The sequence below is a fragment of the Mus caroli genome, chromosome 17, assembly GCF_900094665.2.
Source record: "Mus caroli chromosome 17, CAROLI_EIJ_v1.1, whole genome shotgun sequence".
In the NCBI taxonomy this organism is placed as follows: Eukaryota; Metazoa; Chordata; class Mammalia; order Rodentia; family Muridae; genus Mus; species Mus caroli.
Genome location: NC_034586.1, coordinates 40,790,536 through 40,807,435, shown reverse-complemented (window position 1 = coordinate 40,807,435; position 16,900 = coordinate 40,790,536). Strand labels below are relative to the sequence as shown.

General features: G+C 43.9%; 1 protein-coding gene across 2 annotated transcripts; it reads right to left on the bottom strand.

Annotated features, from left to right (window-relative positions):
- Positions 1 to 815: 815 nt before the first annotated feature.
- On the bottom strand, positions 816 to 9,056 carry Enpp5 (ectonucleotide pyrophosphatase/phosphodiesterase family member 5). Of its 2 annotated transcripts, none has more exons than XM_021149627.1 (4): positions 8,876 to 9,056; positions 5,835 to 6,698; positions 4,463 to 4,639; positions 816 to 2,165 (listed from the first exon to the last, which is right to left on the bottom strand). In XM_021149627.1, exons 2-4 carry the CDS (start codon positions 6,661 to 6,663, stop codon positions 1,738 to 1,740), a joined length of 1,434 nt encoding a protein of 477 aa, XP_021005286.1. In that variant the 5' UTR covers positions 6,664 to 6,698; positions 8,876 to 9,056; the 3' UTR covers positions 816 to 1,737. The 2 variants fall into 2 exon arrangements, with proteins under 2 accessions (XP_021005286.1, XP_021005287.1); XM_021149628.1 differs by having other exon boundaries at positions 8,960 to 9,056.
- Between the last annotated feature and the right edge of the window lie 7,844 nt (positions 9,057 to 16,900).

Sequence of the window (16,900 nt, the reverse complement as noted above, 5' to 3'; positions counted from 1 at the left end):
TCTGTCCCGTTTAGAGGTTTTTTTTTTGTTTGTTTTTTTGTTTTTTTACTGAAATGACAATTATGTGTGAATGTTCTTTACCTTAGGAGCAGTATCATCATTTTTAAATATCTCAGTTCATTTTGGGGACCTTGTTAATATCCAGCTAAATTTCTACCACTTTTGCTACGCACACATAGGCAGGCCTTTCCCTCTGAAATAATGGTGCCCTTTCAGTAATGAGCTGATGGTGTCTGGAATGCAGTATACATCACATGTGTCCTATGGGCTTTGTGTCTACCTTGGTATTGTTTTCCAAGGAATGCTCTCCTTTGCTGGCCCTCTGCTTGTCCCAGCTTCCTGGCTGCTTAGCATCCAAAAGGCACAGCTTGAAGCTGTAGTTAACAAGAGGGGCTGATGCCCTGAGGAGCTGTAAACCTCCAGCTGGTGGGTGGGGTATCTGGGAAACTGCATCCTCCTTTTCCATCAGTAAACACCTGGCAGGCGTTACAAGAAATGTTCAAATATTTCTTGAAACAAAATTAAGCACTCAGAGTTTGAGTGTTCCCGCACCTATTATAACCAAAAGCTTTTTTTGCCCTATTAGAGCTACACTTTGTTACTATGGTGACAGGCTGCACATTTCATCTATGTATCCCTCCCTCAATTTATTTTCCAGGCTCCTTGGTATTCTTGGTAACGTTTGGTGGCCTATGTGTCACCTAATACAGTTTGTCCTCTTTTGCAACTCTGGGTTTTGAAAGGCTCAGGGTTAAATGGTGTCTGTATGCCACTTCTTGCCACCAGAAACAACCAATAAGCAAAACAAAACACTATTTTTTTTTAAATCTCACTTGATTTTTTTAATATGATTAATAATGCAAATCATGACAGGCAGGAAAATAAAACACAGCAGAGATGGTGTCTGGCCCCCGCTTTTCAGGCCACTGCTATTCTACACAGAAAGGAAGTCTCATGTGCATGGCCATGACATCCTCATCACGGAGTCAGGACTAGACTCATCCACAGGGAGCAATACTAATGTATAGAGATAAGATCTTTAGAATGCACCTTTCAGTGCTGGAAGCTAGCTGAGGGAAGAAGCAAATGAAAACGATGGTCATGGGGTGGGGGTGGGGGGCATAACTAGAAATGTCCACAGTGTGACCTGCTGCTGGAAAAGCATCTATCCACATGCAGGCTACAAAATTGGTCCCGCTGACTTTTCAACACCTTCACCACCACCACCTCCTCCTCCTCCTCCTCCTCCTCCCATTTAAGGAGACAAGAATTCTACATTATTTGGGAATAGCTAGAAACTTCCTTCACTCTGTACATGGAATGCTAGTATTTGGTGACAGAGATGAAGAAGGGTATCATTTTCAATCAAGTTACTAGATGTATTTATAAAGTGCATGTCAGAGAAGAAGTACCTACTAGGATAGCACTTAGGTACTCTCAATAGTGCAAAGTTGTTAAGTATGTACATTGTACGTGCCAACCCCAGACAGAGCACCATCTACCTACTAAGCCAGAGAAAGCCGTGGAGGGGTACCCTTACGTCTTTGATCATTTGCAGGCAGGGAGTGTTTCGATCTGTCGGTGTGCGTGTATGTACCTGTGACTGCACCCGAATATGGGTAAACTGCTTGATGGCCTATGCAGATATCTGTGACTAGCTTGTGATAAGCTGAAGGGTCACCACTGATATAATTTCGGACCCTCCACTTCGATCTGCAATTCCATGTCAAAGAAGCACTAAGCTTGGAGTAACGGTTGAGCAACTTCGACCTGCCTATATTGTAAAGTATGCACTTGACTGCGTATTAGATGCTTAATGAGAACTACAAAGAATACCACAGCTATGATGCTGCCAAGAGAGACACCTATGTAATAAGGGTACGATTCCTCTTGCTCATCCTCCCCTGGCTTGTCACTCCCAAGGAGGAGTGTGGTACTCTGTGTGTAAGGAATTGGCTTTGGAGCTGCTGAACTGAGAAGATCCTGGACATTCCAGAATGATCCATTGTGTGGCAGGGCGGTGATATTGAGGAGGTGGCAGAGCAGTGAGTACAGATCTGTGGAGTTCATGGCTTCTTTTGTGAAATTCTTTCTGAAGGCAGGACCGTGGGCTAAAAATATTGGATGCATTTCTGCTAATGCATTATCATAACCATGGTTGCCTACTGTAAAGAGAAAATGCATGAATAAGTTAGCCAACCAGATGGCATTAGAAGGGAAAGAAACTGTCGTAGGGTCAAGTTCTGACCTTAAGTGCAAAGGTTATCCAATTTGACTTTATTTAAAAAAAAAATGAAGTTATCGCTTATCATCTCTGCTGCTGTCAGCCCCACAAATCACCTCAAGAAATCAAATGTCACCTGGATACCTGTCTTTCTTACAGGCCTGTACTACCTTAAATCGCAGAGAAAGAAGGGAACAGAGAAAAGCTGAGCCAAGCCAGGCTGGGGGATGCAGGCAGGTGGTTGATTTTGCTTTGTTCTGTGGCTAGCTGATTCTTGGCAAATACTTCCTGGGTAGCTACAATGTCTAACTGTCATTCCAAAGTAAGGTGGTGGAAGTCTCAGTCACAAAAAGTAGAACCCATGATGGCCAGCAGAGAGTGAAGAGCACTATACAAACACGAAACAGTACAGCAATCAAACCTTTAGTCACAGCTCTGACCCACTCTGAAACACAAAGGTCAGAACACGTAGGGGTTCTGAGAAATTTGGACTCTGGTGGCTCCGATGGAGACCCAGCTGAGGGTGCAGTGCTTTAGTGTGGCTACAAATAAAACCTGAAGAGCTCTTCCGGTGGGCATATCCCAATGATTCCATTAAAAAAAAAGTGGGGGGGGGATTGAAACTGCGTATTCAAAGCTGAATGTATGGCTGGCGTGCTATCAGAGCAAAGGCACGGCCACGGTTATGGCTGAGATGGTGACCTAAGAAAACTGACAGGCTTTTATTGGAGAATAATGAGGAGCATGACTCGTGACTCCAACTGGATTACTTCATCCTTGCTTGCTACAAGGAAATCCACAACAGCATTCACATGTAGAAAAGGGAAGCTCAAGTTCACTTCTCTGAAAGTCACTGATCTGTCATCCCCAAAAGGAATCTGACATCTTCCCGTGAGTCAACTCCACCTGCAGAAACCATTCTGAACGCCATAATTCCTTTTAGTTCACTCAAGTGTGAATGTTGCTGGGCTTATAAGCCGATAGCAACCATCAGACAGGGCGCTGTGCTCGTCTCTTTAGTTGATAAATTACCCTGGGAAACGTCCCATTATGGAATCCAGAGTTGATTTAGGTTGTGCTCATTTTTGTAAGAACTCAGAATCTAGAGTTTAAGTCATATGAGAAAGTAACGATAATTCTCTCACGCACCATGGACCAGAGAATCAGAGTCCAGAGGAAATCGCAATGAGCAGGGACCCTGTTTTTTAATGGTAGTGGTTACCATTTGAGCTAGTGGACAATATTTAATAATAAGTGCCCAAGGGTGATGGTTCTCAGACTAGGTTGGGAATGTGACTCCTAGGGTCTATGTAAAAACAGAGGAGTAGGCCACGTTCACCCAGTGTCCAATTCAGTGCAGCCAGGTTGGGCCCAAGGATGTGCCTTTCTGACAGTTTCCTGATGGTTTAGACACTGTTGTACCATAGGACACACTTTGAAAACTCCTGCCTTTGCACTCAGTAACTTGTAGAATTCTGACAGAAAACGACCACAGGAGGCAGGGTTGAATTCTCCATTGAACACGGAAGCAGAAAGCAGTAGAAACAGAATCGCTGGGATGTGTCTATCAACAACATAAATGTGACCAGCCCACAGTGTAACTGTGGCTCACAGAACCAAACGCCCTACAGTGTCTCCCTAAATTTTGGTTAACTTGAAAATAGAAAATGCCCTCAGATAGCAGCAGACCCTTTCTGAGTAATAAATACATCTACCTACAGAGTTCACAAACAAATGAAGGTGGAAATTATTCTCAGGAAACAGCCTTCCCAGCTTCCTTGGTGTGATCAGATGCTGTTTTACTGATTATTTGTGGGTACAAACGGTTAGAAACCAGAATGCGTGTAGCTGTACACATCCGCTATTAGGAGTCACAGAAACACTACAAGTACATAGCCATGCAAGTGCTTTGCTTTTCAGTCACTAAACAGGGCAAGAACTCAATTGTAACTAAAGAGACATTTTTACACACTTTTCCCGGGTTGGGGATCAAGCCCAGGGCCTTTTACATGCTAGGCAAGTCTGTGTGCCACCAAGCGGTAGCCTCAACCTTGTTCGTTTCTCCTGTGTATATCTTTACGGCATTTCTAGGTGAGTACCAATACAACACAGATCCTTCAACATTTAAGTAACAGAGAGTTTAAAAAAAAAATCAGTAAGTAAACTGCTGTATTATCCACAGCCTCCAAGTTAGCAAGAAACGGTGCAGAATGGGAAGAAATACGATAACATACTCACACAGAAAATCATCTGACTTATTCTGCAAAATATACCACCCTTCATCGGCCACAGCTACGATTGGCTGAACTCGGTCATTGTGCTTGTAATGCCATCTTTCCGGTATCTCCTCCTTTTTGTAGACCGTTAGATTAGGATGGGCACTGGCCAGCGCGTCATAGACTTCATCAAATTTACCTAAGGAGAAAGGAAGAGTGAGGGACTCAGAAGAAGACTCACATTCCAGGACAAGACACTGAGGGCCGGGAGAATGAATGTGAGCCATGCATAGTGAAACTCCACACCCCGAAGAAGAAAGAGGCTCGAGGGGAAAATAGAAACAGCTACTTTTCTTATTAGCACATCCTCTTACAGAATAATAACAAAAAAGGCTTTTTTCAAAAACTGTATTCGATACTCTCTAAAGACTTAAATATGCATGGAGATACAAGTACTTATTTATTGTACTATAGACGCCACCTCAACACCAAGGTTTTATGCAAGCCAAAGGAGAGAACACAGGTAGATTAAACAGACAGCAGCCAGTTGCGGTGGATGTAGAAACAGAGTCCCCGGAGAATAGAGCAGTGTATGTAGAGGTCAGGAGTAATGGAAGAAAACTAGGGGTGGAAATCAGCTTGAGAAATTACTGGGGGGATTAGAGAACACATCAGAACTAAAAATGTCCCACATCTTGCCACCATCTTTAAGTCCTATTTCTCAAATCCAGTTGTCAGGTCTTTGTCTCTCTGATCAACAAACCCCAACAAGAGACAACCCACAACACCAAAACCCAACTGCCTGAGGGAATCTAGTGGGCAAGTGGGAATCTAATGGGCTGAGGGAACATTTGAGTTGCAAACCATGTGTACAGGCAGGCAGGCAGGCATACTTCCACATTGCTACTTAATAGATTTTGCTTAACTCCCCTGAGAGGTCACAATTCCCATTGGTGAGGTAGTAGAGCTTTTCAAAATCCCTTCTCTCTAAGTAGGACTAACTCTCCAAGGTGCTACAGTTTCATTCAGAAAAGCAAGCCTTCCTTGCATATTTGGCTGCACATTCTGCGACCTCTCCTCCACATGTTTCCTTGACCTAGTTTTAAAGCGTTGGGAAGGGGGATGCCTGCAGATGTTTATAAAGAATGCAAGGCACTATTCAAAACTCCTTACCAAAATTAAAAAAAACAAAACAAAACAAAAAAGAGCCTAGGATTGACAAGCACAGCCCCTAAAGTGTTAGTATTTCCTGGTGTGGGAGGAAATTAAACACAAGAGAAAGGAGACTTTGTTTTCCAAGCCTAAGGACTAAATCTTCCTTCACCGTTCCGGCACAGGCTTACACACTGGGTATGTGTGGTGCTGTGCTCCGATCGGCATGAGGTCAGACATACCTTCTTTTGGTAGGATGGCAGCTACAGGTGAGTGATCAATCAAGGTGTAGTGCTCTTTGTCCAGGTAGCGGTCAAGTTCTATCACCCTCTGCTTAGAGCACTGGGTCATCCCGTGGTCGCTCGTGACGATGAGGTTAACGTTATTCCACAACTTTGCCCTTTTCAGCATCTTTATCAGATATCCTAACTTGTGGTCAACATCAGAAATAACAGACCCCATGAGAGGACTGTCAGGTCCCACATCATGGCCCGTGTCATCGGGTTCTTCCCAGTAGAGGAAACCGAGATTGATGGGATCTTTGGCTGTAAACCACTCAATGATTTTGGCAACTCTGTCTTCAAAGGAAACAGACTCATTGTAAGGTAGATAGTAGGTCGGGAAAGTATCGTGGATCTTCACATCTGTTCCGGGCCACATGGCCGCGCCACTAGCATGCCCTGCCCTCTGGTTTGTGATCCATATTGGTGTGGCTTCTTCCCAAAACTTAGAATCATAAATATCCATGTGCTCCAAGGAGAAGGACTTATTCAGAATAGGATCGAACATGTCATTTGCAACAATCCCATGATTCTCTGCAAAGAGACCAGTGACCAAAGTGTAATGGTTAGGGTAGGTCTTTGTGATAAAAACATTAGTGACTTGGTTCACATGGACGCCATTTTTCATGATATAATGGAAATGAGGGGTTGGAACTTTATATAAGTAATCCCAGCGGAATCCATCAAAAGAAACTACCAGCACTTTCTGCTCTTCTGGCTGTAGAGAAAACGGAGCCGAATGGCATAGAGTAGCCAGTGTGCAAGACACAAGGAGAAACTCGGGAATCATTTTTCAAGACCTTGATCAGCTCAGCAGAAGGTAATCTGTAGAATAAGCATAAAGGAATTAATGCTGACAACTGTGATTTATACATTTTCTCCCAAACTGAGAATGACAGCGATGAGTGATCTCATTTACACCCTAAGTCACAGCCTGAAAAAATTGTACAGAACTCCATTTGACACAGGACACCAGGGCCAAAACGCTTTAGTGCCACTTTAAAAACAAACAAATAACCTTTTAGTTTCCTATATTCTATCAAAAGATATTCCTCAGAGAAACAAAGGAATTATTCAAATGGACCCCACAATAATATTTAAAAAGATGATTTGTATATGTGACTTTTCAGAGACAAATTCAGGATGATTTAGAATGCTTGAAAATTTGTAGATATGGTGTGTGTGTGTGTGTCCATCCATGTGTGTGATGTGTATGTGGTATGTGTGCATGTGTGGGATGTGTGCATGTGTGATGTGTGTATGTGTGATGTGTGTGCATGTGTGGTATGTGTGCATATATGGTATGTGTGCATGTGTGAAGTATGTGCATGTGTGATGTGTGTGTATGTGTGGTATGTGTGCATGTGTGGTATGTGTGCATGTGTGATATGTGTGCATATATGGTATGTGTGCATGTGTGATGTGTGTGCATGTGTGGTATGTATGCATGTGTGATGTGTGTGCATATATGGCATGTGTGCATGTGTGATGTGTGTGCATGTGTGTTGTGTGTGCATGTGTGGTATGTGTGCCTACATGCTATGTGTGCATGTGTGATGTGTGTGCATGTGTGATGTGTGTGCATGTGTGGTATATGTGCATGTGTGATATGTGTGCATATATGGCATGTGTGATGTGTATGCATGTGTGTTGTGTGTGCATGTGTGGTATGTGTGCATATATGGTATGTGTGCATGTATGATGTGTGTGTATGTGTGATGTGTGTGCATGTGTGGTATGTGTGCATGTGTGATGTGTGTGCATGTGTGATGTGTGTACATGTGTGGTATGTGTGCATGTGTGATATGTGTGCATATATGGCATGTGTGCATGTGTGATGTGTGTGCATGTGTGTTGTGTGTGCATGTGTGGTATGTGTGCATATATGGTATGTATGCATGTATGATGTGTGTGTATGTGTGATGTGTGTGCATGTGTGGTATGTGTGCATGTGTGATATGTGTGCATATATGATATGTGTGCATGTGTGATGTGTGTGCATGTGTGGTATGTGTGCATGTGTGATATGTGTGCATATATGGTATGTGTGTACGTGTGATGTGTGTGCATGTGTGATGTGTGTGCATGTGTGGTATGTGTGCATGTGGCTCTGACTTGCCTTGCTATGGTCTAGGAATGGGCAGATATAACCTGTGAGGCATGCTGGCTTTGTTTTCAGAACCACAAACTGTATGCAAAGGATACATATGTGCTTAAGGCTAGATTTGCTTTTTTAAACTGTGGTTTCATCCGGACTAGAAACTGTTTTGGACATTGGTCTCAAGACAATGACTGATTCCAAACTTAAATTTACTATTGTATCTTGAATGCCACTCTTTCTGGGAGCAACATTAATAATGGCTATGAGGGGGAATTACAGGAAACTGCAAATGACTGATCCCTGTTTCTTCCCTCTTTTCTTTCCCCCAATTTTCTCTCCCATCTTACTAACACGAAGGAAATTATTATCAACCAAATACAACTTAAGGCCAAGAAAGAATCAGTTGCACGGAACATATGATTTTTTCCCATCTATTTTAGTTAATTGAGGTAAATAGAAGACAACTGTTTTCTTGGGGCAAACTGAAGCGAAGCATGAGGCTCTGTCTAAAGCTCGGGGATGTTCGATAATAAGACGCAACATAATTACATGGGTGCCACAACGCCGGTGGGGGTGGGGATGAGGAAAAAAAGGACAAATCTCTCATTTCTCCATGCAGAAACGGCAAGGAGCCCTGAAACTCTCTAGATCTCGATTGAAATCGCCCTGGCCTTTCCAGTCCTTCCTCTCTCCAGCCTCCCCACCCCCAACCCCCCGACCCAACCTAAGCAAACAGGAACACCAATCAAAGAGCAGGAGTGGGCTTATGTCAGGGTGTTTGCCAGGGTGGGTGGGTGCGTCGCCTCTTCTCTACGGGGTTGCTAGGCCTCCCCGCCCCCCTGGCCGGTGACAGCCCCAGTGTGGGCCTCTGGAGGCAGGCCACCCTTCTCCGGGGACTCACCCGCGCTGAGACAGATCTGTCCTGGAACGTTTGGGACCAAGAGGAGGCAGAAGCAAGGGGCGCTATAGGATCCTGTTCGCTCACCTGCACGCAGCCTCAGAGCAGAGCACCTGACTCGTCGCTGCAGCCCGCCCCGCTGCTGGAACGCCATTGGCTCCCGCCAGCTTGTCACTGTTACCAGGGTGAAAAATCCGCTCCTAGGAGTAGCTGTGCTGCCTGTCAATTAGCGGAAGCAGCGGGGCGGGCGCTGCGTGGGTTTGAAGGAGGGGGACTTGGTGGCCAGGTTTGGGGATAGGGATGGGTGACTGGGGGCTCTTGAAAGGTTGTCACTCAGAACTGCCCTGGTAGGCCTGTTGTGTTCGTGATATTGAGGGACTTTAGTGTGCTGTCCCAGTGGTTGGTGATCTGAAACTCATGTTCATTATAAGCCAATTTTATTCTACCATCTCTTCTGAGTTTTCTTCTTCCTTTATCATAAACTGGTGACGTCATTCAGTAAGCTTTAATTGAAGGAGGGACGTCAGAATATCCAAGCTTGCCATGAGATGGTGTTAATAGTTTGAAGCAGGGTCTCATTTAGCTCACCATAGTGTGGAACTCAGTTTGTAGCCCAGCATTACCTCAGACCTAGTACCTTCCTGCTCCAACTTCCTAAATTCTGGGGATTACAGGCATGTATCACCACGCCAGGTTTTATGACGTGCTGGGAATTGAACCCAGGTTTTCCTGGATGCCAGCTGAGCACTCTCTCAGCTGAAGTATATCCTTAGCCCTCATGAATCTTTTGTTCATGAATAGCTGGTGTCAAGTATTTCCTCTATGGAAGGCTTTGGGAATCTAGTCTGTTCTGAAGTCCAAGTGTTTGCAACTTATTATAAGTTGGCCACGCAGGCACTCCCCACCCCTATCCCCCAAGCAGTAGCACCTGAAAGCTTCAGCTAACCAAATCTGTCTTCAATAGGCAGTATTATCTGCTTAATTGTCACAACTGAAGTTTCAACATTTAATCAGCTGGTAAGGCTACAAGCATCCACAGCCGTGGCCTTGGTGTCTGTCTGTAACAAATGTCCTCTGTTCTGTGTGCTGGAACTGTGATGCTTGTAGCCACGCTCTGCTATTCTGTAAAGGAATTGAGCCTTTTGGTCTTAGCCTTTGGTGTATTTCTAATGAAGGGACAGTCTCAACTCTAGCCATGGACACTTGCTAAATTGGGCGGCACTGCCCTGAAGGGCATTTGGGCACTCTGCCATGGGGATCTTATCATTTTCAACACGTGGGAAGGAGACTGAAGGGAGGTTGTTTCTGCGTGTAGCCAGACCCAAAACCATGAAGCTGCACAAGTTGTTCCGAAGCCCCAAGTCCTGACCTTTGAAACTGCTCAAACTTGGAAGGAGGTGGTTCAATCTAGTAAGTCCTTATCTCCCAGCCTAATAAGCCAATTCCTTGTTCACTCCAAAGAAAGAAAACCTGGAAGAAAAAAAATCAAGGGTGAGAACAGGCCTGTTTTTATGTGGGTCATTGAGAATTGCAGGCTCTGCTCACGTGACAGGCTGCCATGCTCTGCAAACTTTTTATGGAAGTTGAGATTGTTTTCCACACACCACGCTTACAAAAGTGTACAGTGTAGTTGCTAACCACAGCTCAGAACACAGAAGACAACTCTCCGGGGGCTCAGCGAGCTCAGGATCCACTTCTGGATCTCCATACAATAATTTCTAGTGGTCAACTGGTAGGCTTGCAATATAACTCACTTTCCTAGTGGACAGGGTCTGGCTCCAATAAGGAATGATTGTTGAGTTTTGTCGATAAACTTCCTGCTTCCACATCTGTACTCTGCCAGTTGTTTGAATTTCTGTCCAGTTACAATAGCTACTGAGCAAGTTATGTCAGCATGGGTTATAAAGGTTCCTTTATTTCAGTGGAAATAGCAGGATAATATCAGAAGTAGGGATGCATGTCTGAACACAGAGCAACAGGATTCACTTTCATTTCACAGGTTTGGGGTAGGGAGGTCCCTCTACCTTTTAAAGTCCTCAGAGAAATCTGACATACATTTGTGGACTAGACCATTCTCTTCCCCAGGACTGTAAGAACATTGTGCTAACACCGGAATAATGCTGTATATAAAATAGCAAAAACAAAACCAACTAGCTGTATCAGAGAAGTCTTTTTTTTTTTCCTAGAATTTATGATAAGAATAACTAATTTTAAAGGCAGCGTGCAGGAGAGATGACTTAGCAGTAGGAAGAGTCTGCTGTTGAGTTGGTTCCTGGCACCCATAGCTATTGGGCAGTTGGGCTGGCTGGTTTTATGTCAACTTGCTATAGTCATTTTGGAAGAGGTAGCCTCAGTTAAGAAATGTTCCTACCTGTTTGGCCCATGGGCAAGCTTCTGTGGCATTTTCTAGATTGACATGGATGTGTGAGGGCCAGTTCACTGTAGATGGTGCACCCCTGACCTGTACTGGTCCTCCTGAATGCTTTAAGGAGGCAGCCCAGGAAGCCTCGAGGAGCAAGCCAGGATCACAGTATTCCCCCATGACTTCTCCACTTCCTGCCTTCCAGTTCTTGCCCTGACTTCCTTCAGTGACGGACTACAATATGGAAGTAAAAGCTGAAACAAACTCCTTTCTTCCCAAGTTGATTTGGTTGTTGTGTTTTATCACAGCAGCAGATCCCTAAGAACAATGGCTCACAACTGCCTGTAATTTCAGCTTCAGGGGCTCCAGTGCCCTCTTCTGGCCTTTTTGGGTAAGTGCACTAATAACAATAACAAATCTGAAAGCAAAACCAAAAATAAACCCAACAACATCAGGTTCATGCTCCAGGTCACTGTACTAGAAAAACAAACACAACAACAGAAACTAAAAGAAACCCCATTTCTTAATCCTTTATAGAACATTCTGCAAGATAGGGCTCTCATCAACTCAGTAAGCGCAAGTATGCACTTGGACTGAAAAGCTTCTAGAAGTTACCGAAGCTGACCAAATATATTGCCCCCACCCAGGCTCCAGTGTGTAAGAAATAAGGACTGTGGAGAGAGACTTTCAGACCAGCTGAGCTGCCTGATCAAAAAGCAGCCCTTTAACCTGTTGACCCTCTGCAGGCTGTGCAGTGTGCCCCAGGGATCCAGTTTTCAATGGCTAACACCCATGACGGCGAGGCTTTTGGTGATGCAATTGTTGTTGTGTCATTTCTGCTTCTGTGAGCAACCCCTTGTCCATACTTCTACAAGTAACTCCAGCAAAAGTCTTTCACCCACTTGGATTTTGGTGGTATCCATGCTCTGCTTCTCTCATTGGTTCCTATTTGGGGTGAGTGGATTTTGTTCACATCTCCCTAGGAATCAGGTAACATGACATCCTGAGACCCACGTGGTGGAAGGAGAGGGCCAAGTCCTGATATATGGAAACTTTGATTTCCATACACACACTGTGGCCAGTTCCTTTCCTCCCTATCCCACACAATGGATAAATACAGTGCTAAAAATAAAAATTTTAGGCCACCTGTCTTAGTTAGAGTTTTACACCTGTGAACAGACATCATGACCAAGGCAACTCTTATAAGGACAACATTTATTTGGGGCAGTCCATGGCAGCTTTCAGGCAGGCATAGTGCAGGAGGAGCTGAGAGTTCTACATCTTCATCTGAAGGCTGCTAGTAGAAGACTGAGTTCCAGGCACCTAGACCACCCATAAGTGACACATTTCTTCCAACATGGCCACACCTACTCCAACAAGGCCACACTTCCTACTAGTGCCACTCCCTGGGCCAAGCATATTCGAACCACCACACCATCCTAAATTACAAAGAGATACCTTGTCTAATTCCAGATGGGTGGTAGAGTTAACAGTTCACAGGGCCATGCTGCCTACAAAGGCTCTGAGGAAGGATTGCCTTTGCCTCTTCCACACAACCTTAAGCTCTGCCTCTACCATCTCATGCTGGCCTCCCAAGTCCCTCTGTAGGATCACATATGGCTTTTTACTAGATGACAGCCATGAAAAGTGAGGTCCACTTTCTCTATAACCAATTAGACTTAATCACATATGCTAAGAACCTAGTTCCATGTCAGGTCACAATTTCAGATTCTGGTAAATTTTAATTTTCACAGGCCTAAACCAAGTACATTTAGCTAGTAGAGGCTTAATTTTACAGTCCAGCCTAAAGAAAAAAATATAAAAATATCTAAAATGAAAGAAACGATAGTACTAGTCAGAGAGATCATCAGGAGAGCACTGATGGGAAGGGCTTCTCCGCTGCAGAAAACAGTTGACAAGTTTCTTAGGATGTTAAATGCATGCTTACTAGTCCTGAGTATTTATTTGAGAAAAAGCAAGATGGAAACTCACTAAAAAACATACATATTTTTATAGCAATGTTATCCATAAAATCTAGAAACAAAGCAGATATCCCTCAATGGGTAAGCTGTTAAGTTATGATGTGTCCATAAGTGGAATACTATTAAGAAATAACAAATAAAATCTGGTGACACAATATAATTGAGTATCAAAAGCACTACACTAAATGAAAGAAGCCAGGTGCAGATAGAAACACACCGCACAGTCTCGTTTATGTTAACACTCTAGAAAAGGCAAGGAAATGGTGACAGGAGTTAGAAGGTGGAAGTTGGGAGAGGCACTGGCTGTAGAGTCAGCCAATGATGGTCACCTCTCATGGTGGAGTTTGGTTTGCAATGGTGCTTACATGACTGTGTGAGCTGATCAGATTCATATACTATGTCCATGAAAATGTTTGCTATAGAAAGTCTGCCTCAAGGAACTATTGTGACACAGCCCCACCTCACAGTGACCCCCTTAACCTCCCATCAGGAGGTAGCCCTGATGGTGTTTGACTTGCAATGTTATTTTTTTTTCTCTATGAATAAAACTATGTTAATCCAGCCTGCAGGATCAGTAACAGACTACCTGAGCAGAGATTTCTTTTTCTTTTTCCTCCCCACCCTTTTTAGGCTAGGGGTAAATCTAATTAATTAGCACCAATTCAAAATCTAGGCTGTATGAATCTAGACTGAAAGGACAATTGCCTATTTGTTTGTGTGTGTGTGTGTTTGTTTGTTTGTCTTGAGGTAGGAACTTGCTGGATGGCTCACATTGGCTTCAAAATCATTGCAATCCTCCTGCCTCAGTCTCCACAGGGCTGGGACTGAAGGCATATATCATCATGCCTTTGGAGCCTGTTCTATAGCCATTTTCTCATAAGAAGACAGATACAAACCCACTCATGATTTGGTGGCCCAGGAGGAAACTGCCTTCCACCCTAGTGGAAGAGCATGTCAATTTCCCTAGATGCCTACATGGTCCACACTCACTGTGATGCTGAAAGTGCCTAGCAGTGTGGATCTATGGATTCACTCCAGAGTGGAGAGCCTCAGGTTACTGTTCAGCTCCCATGATTTTCCACTTCAGACATTTGCATTACAAATATAAACAATCAGCTGTCCTGGAGCAAGTCGGTGGACGAGTCTCCCTACCTATTCTGGGATCCTGCAGCTTGCTTGAAAATTACTCAGCCTCAAGCTTTTCTTTAAGGAGGAATTTCCTAGTTGCCTCTACCAGCCATACATAGGAGGTCAATAGTGTGCACATAGTGTAAACACCTCCTTTGTTCAGAACAACCCTAGATAAGTTGTATAGATCCCAGGTAACCGTCTAGAGTTATGACCCTAATAGCAGCAAATTCCTAACAACACAAGAACCCCCCCCCACTCTCTTTTGCTCTGCAAATACTATTAACTGCCAGTCAGTTTATGGTGTGCTTGTGCGTGTGTGTGAGTGAGTCTGTGTGTGCGCGTGTGTGTTGATGGAGAATTCCAGGTCAGTTTGAACTACAAATGGAGATCCTGTTTTGTCTAACGTGAGGTCAGGAGTGGGGTTGCAGGGCCATGCTGCCATCAGAGGCTCTAAGGATGAATCCTTCCTTCCTTCTTTTTTTTTTTCCTTCCTTCTTCTTCTACCTCATGTTTCTTGGTTCATTGAAATATAGCTCTGTTCTTCACTCTGTCATCACATGCTGTTTGCCTAAATATGTTTGAGGCTTCCCATGGCTTATTTATACAATAGCAGTAGAATTAAGGTCTACTTTAACCTAATGCCATCTCATCTTAATTACATATTCAAAGAGCCTAGCTCCAAATGCAATCAACCTGTGTATACTGATACATATATATATATATATATAGTGTGTGTGTGTGTGTGTGTGTGTGTGTGTGTGTGTGTGTGTGTGTGTGTATGTGTATGTGTAAGGGGGGGGAGGTAAGCACATGCCTGGCATTTATATCCTGGGTTTCCAACTATCCGTTATTTGGTTTCTGTGCCTTTTCTTGTTATTTATGGGCACAATGCCACAGTCATACCCTACTCTGTCTAAGGTACATGTGGCAAAACTGGTACAAACACTGACTGCAGTCCTCGACCCCTGCTGACCTTATATTTATGCAAGGATGCCATAACACTGCCTTTACCGTCGATGCCTTGTGAACATATTCTTTTGTGTCCTGCACCATCAGGGAGCATGTGCAATGCTGAGGTGAGGCTGTGGGAGAGCAGGTGAAAGGACACATGACAGTGTGCAAATACTATCCACTTGAGAAATCCCTAACTTTGAGAGTGTAACCCCCCTTTTCTATTGGGTAGATAGTCAAGCAAAAATAGGATTAATCTCAGTCTCTTTACCTGACCCCTCAAAGTTGTTCCTTACTAAAGAAAGACTCAGGTCACCTATCATATTAGCTAAAGATCACCAAAGAGATAGAACCGGTGATATAAAGGGATTAGATTAGCATGGACATTGGCTCATCTAATTATGGACTTTGAATTCCCAAGAGTCCCACAGTACACCAGCTATAAGTTAGAGAATCTGGAAAACAGGGACACAGCTGAGTCAAAATCCAAAGACTTTACAACTAGTGAAGCCAACAGTGTCATTCCTGCCAGAGGCCTATGACCTGAGGCCCAGTGTAGGGGGTCAGATGCTGGCTATTGTTCTAAGTTCCTGAGTCTAAAGACTTGAGAATCAATAGGTCCAATGTCCAGGGGCAGAAGAAGATGGCTGTCACAGCTCAGTAAGGTAGAGCTGTGGGGGGCGGGGGGGGGGGAGTAGGGGGGAGGGGGCTGGGGGGGGGGGGGGGGGGGGGAGTAGGGTGGAGCATGAGATAGGGACTTCACTCCTCTGCCTTTTTGTTCTTGTTGGATCCTCAACAGGTTGGAAAGATGTTTCCATCAGTGAGGAAGAGCTGAATCTACTGGGCTCTTTGCCTAAAACACTCATGGCCTGTTTTGTCTGTCTCAGCCCACCCTCCACCCCTTCTCACTCCTCTCTCTTTTTGCTGCTCTCTCTCTCTCTCTCTCTCTCTATATATATATATATATATATATATATATATATATATATATATGAAAACCAATTTTTTTCCAGCTCCTATGATAAAAGATATGTTATGACATTTAATTTCCTCTGTGGGATCTTAGCAGCATTGGCTAGAACATCCAGTGATGTGTTTTGTAGCCTGGAGCAGGCTGTAGAGATTTTTATTCCTTATAAATGATGTCAGATAAAGCCCCCGGCATTCCAGATAATGGCTAGGTGACCCTGTTGGAGTACTGTTTACACCAAAATGATAAATTACCCCTCTTGATATAAAAACAGGTTTAAAAAAAACCCTGAAACAAATAAACCTCACAGGCTAACCTCATTTTAGGATTCTTATCTCTTCTATTCATTTGTTCCTAATTTTTCTTGGCAATTTCAACATGTTGAATCTCACATTCACTGTTCATGCTCATCATAATTTAGTGACACAGGGAAGGAAGATTTGCCCAGAGTGAAGTAGAAACAAAGTTTTTCCATACATAAAGGGATGTGTTATCCTCAGGAGTCACTGGCTTGGTTGAAAATAGGCAGCCCAAGGAACCATCTGACAAGAAATAAAGAAGTGGCCTGGGAGACTGTATTTGGATTGAATCCAGTATGGCGATTGTGGACCCCTATCTTTCCTTCTCTTCTA

Excerpts from the sequence above, each read along its gene's own strand:
- Enpp5 (XM_021149627.1), bottom strand. The coding sequence starts at position 6,663 with ATGATTCCCGAGTTTCTCCTTGTGTCTTGCACACTGGCTACTCTATGC. Across the intron at positions 4,640-5,834 it reads TGCCATCCTACCAAAAGAAG|GTAAATTTGATGAAGTCTAT; the intron begins GTATGTCTGACC and ends CTTTCTCCTTAG. Across the intron at positions 2,166-4,462 it reads TAAGTCAGATGATTTTCTGT|TAGGCAACCATGGTTATGAT; the intron begins GTGAGTATGTTA and ends TTCTCTTTACAG.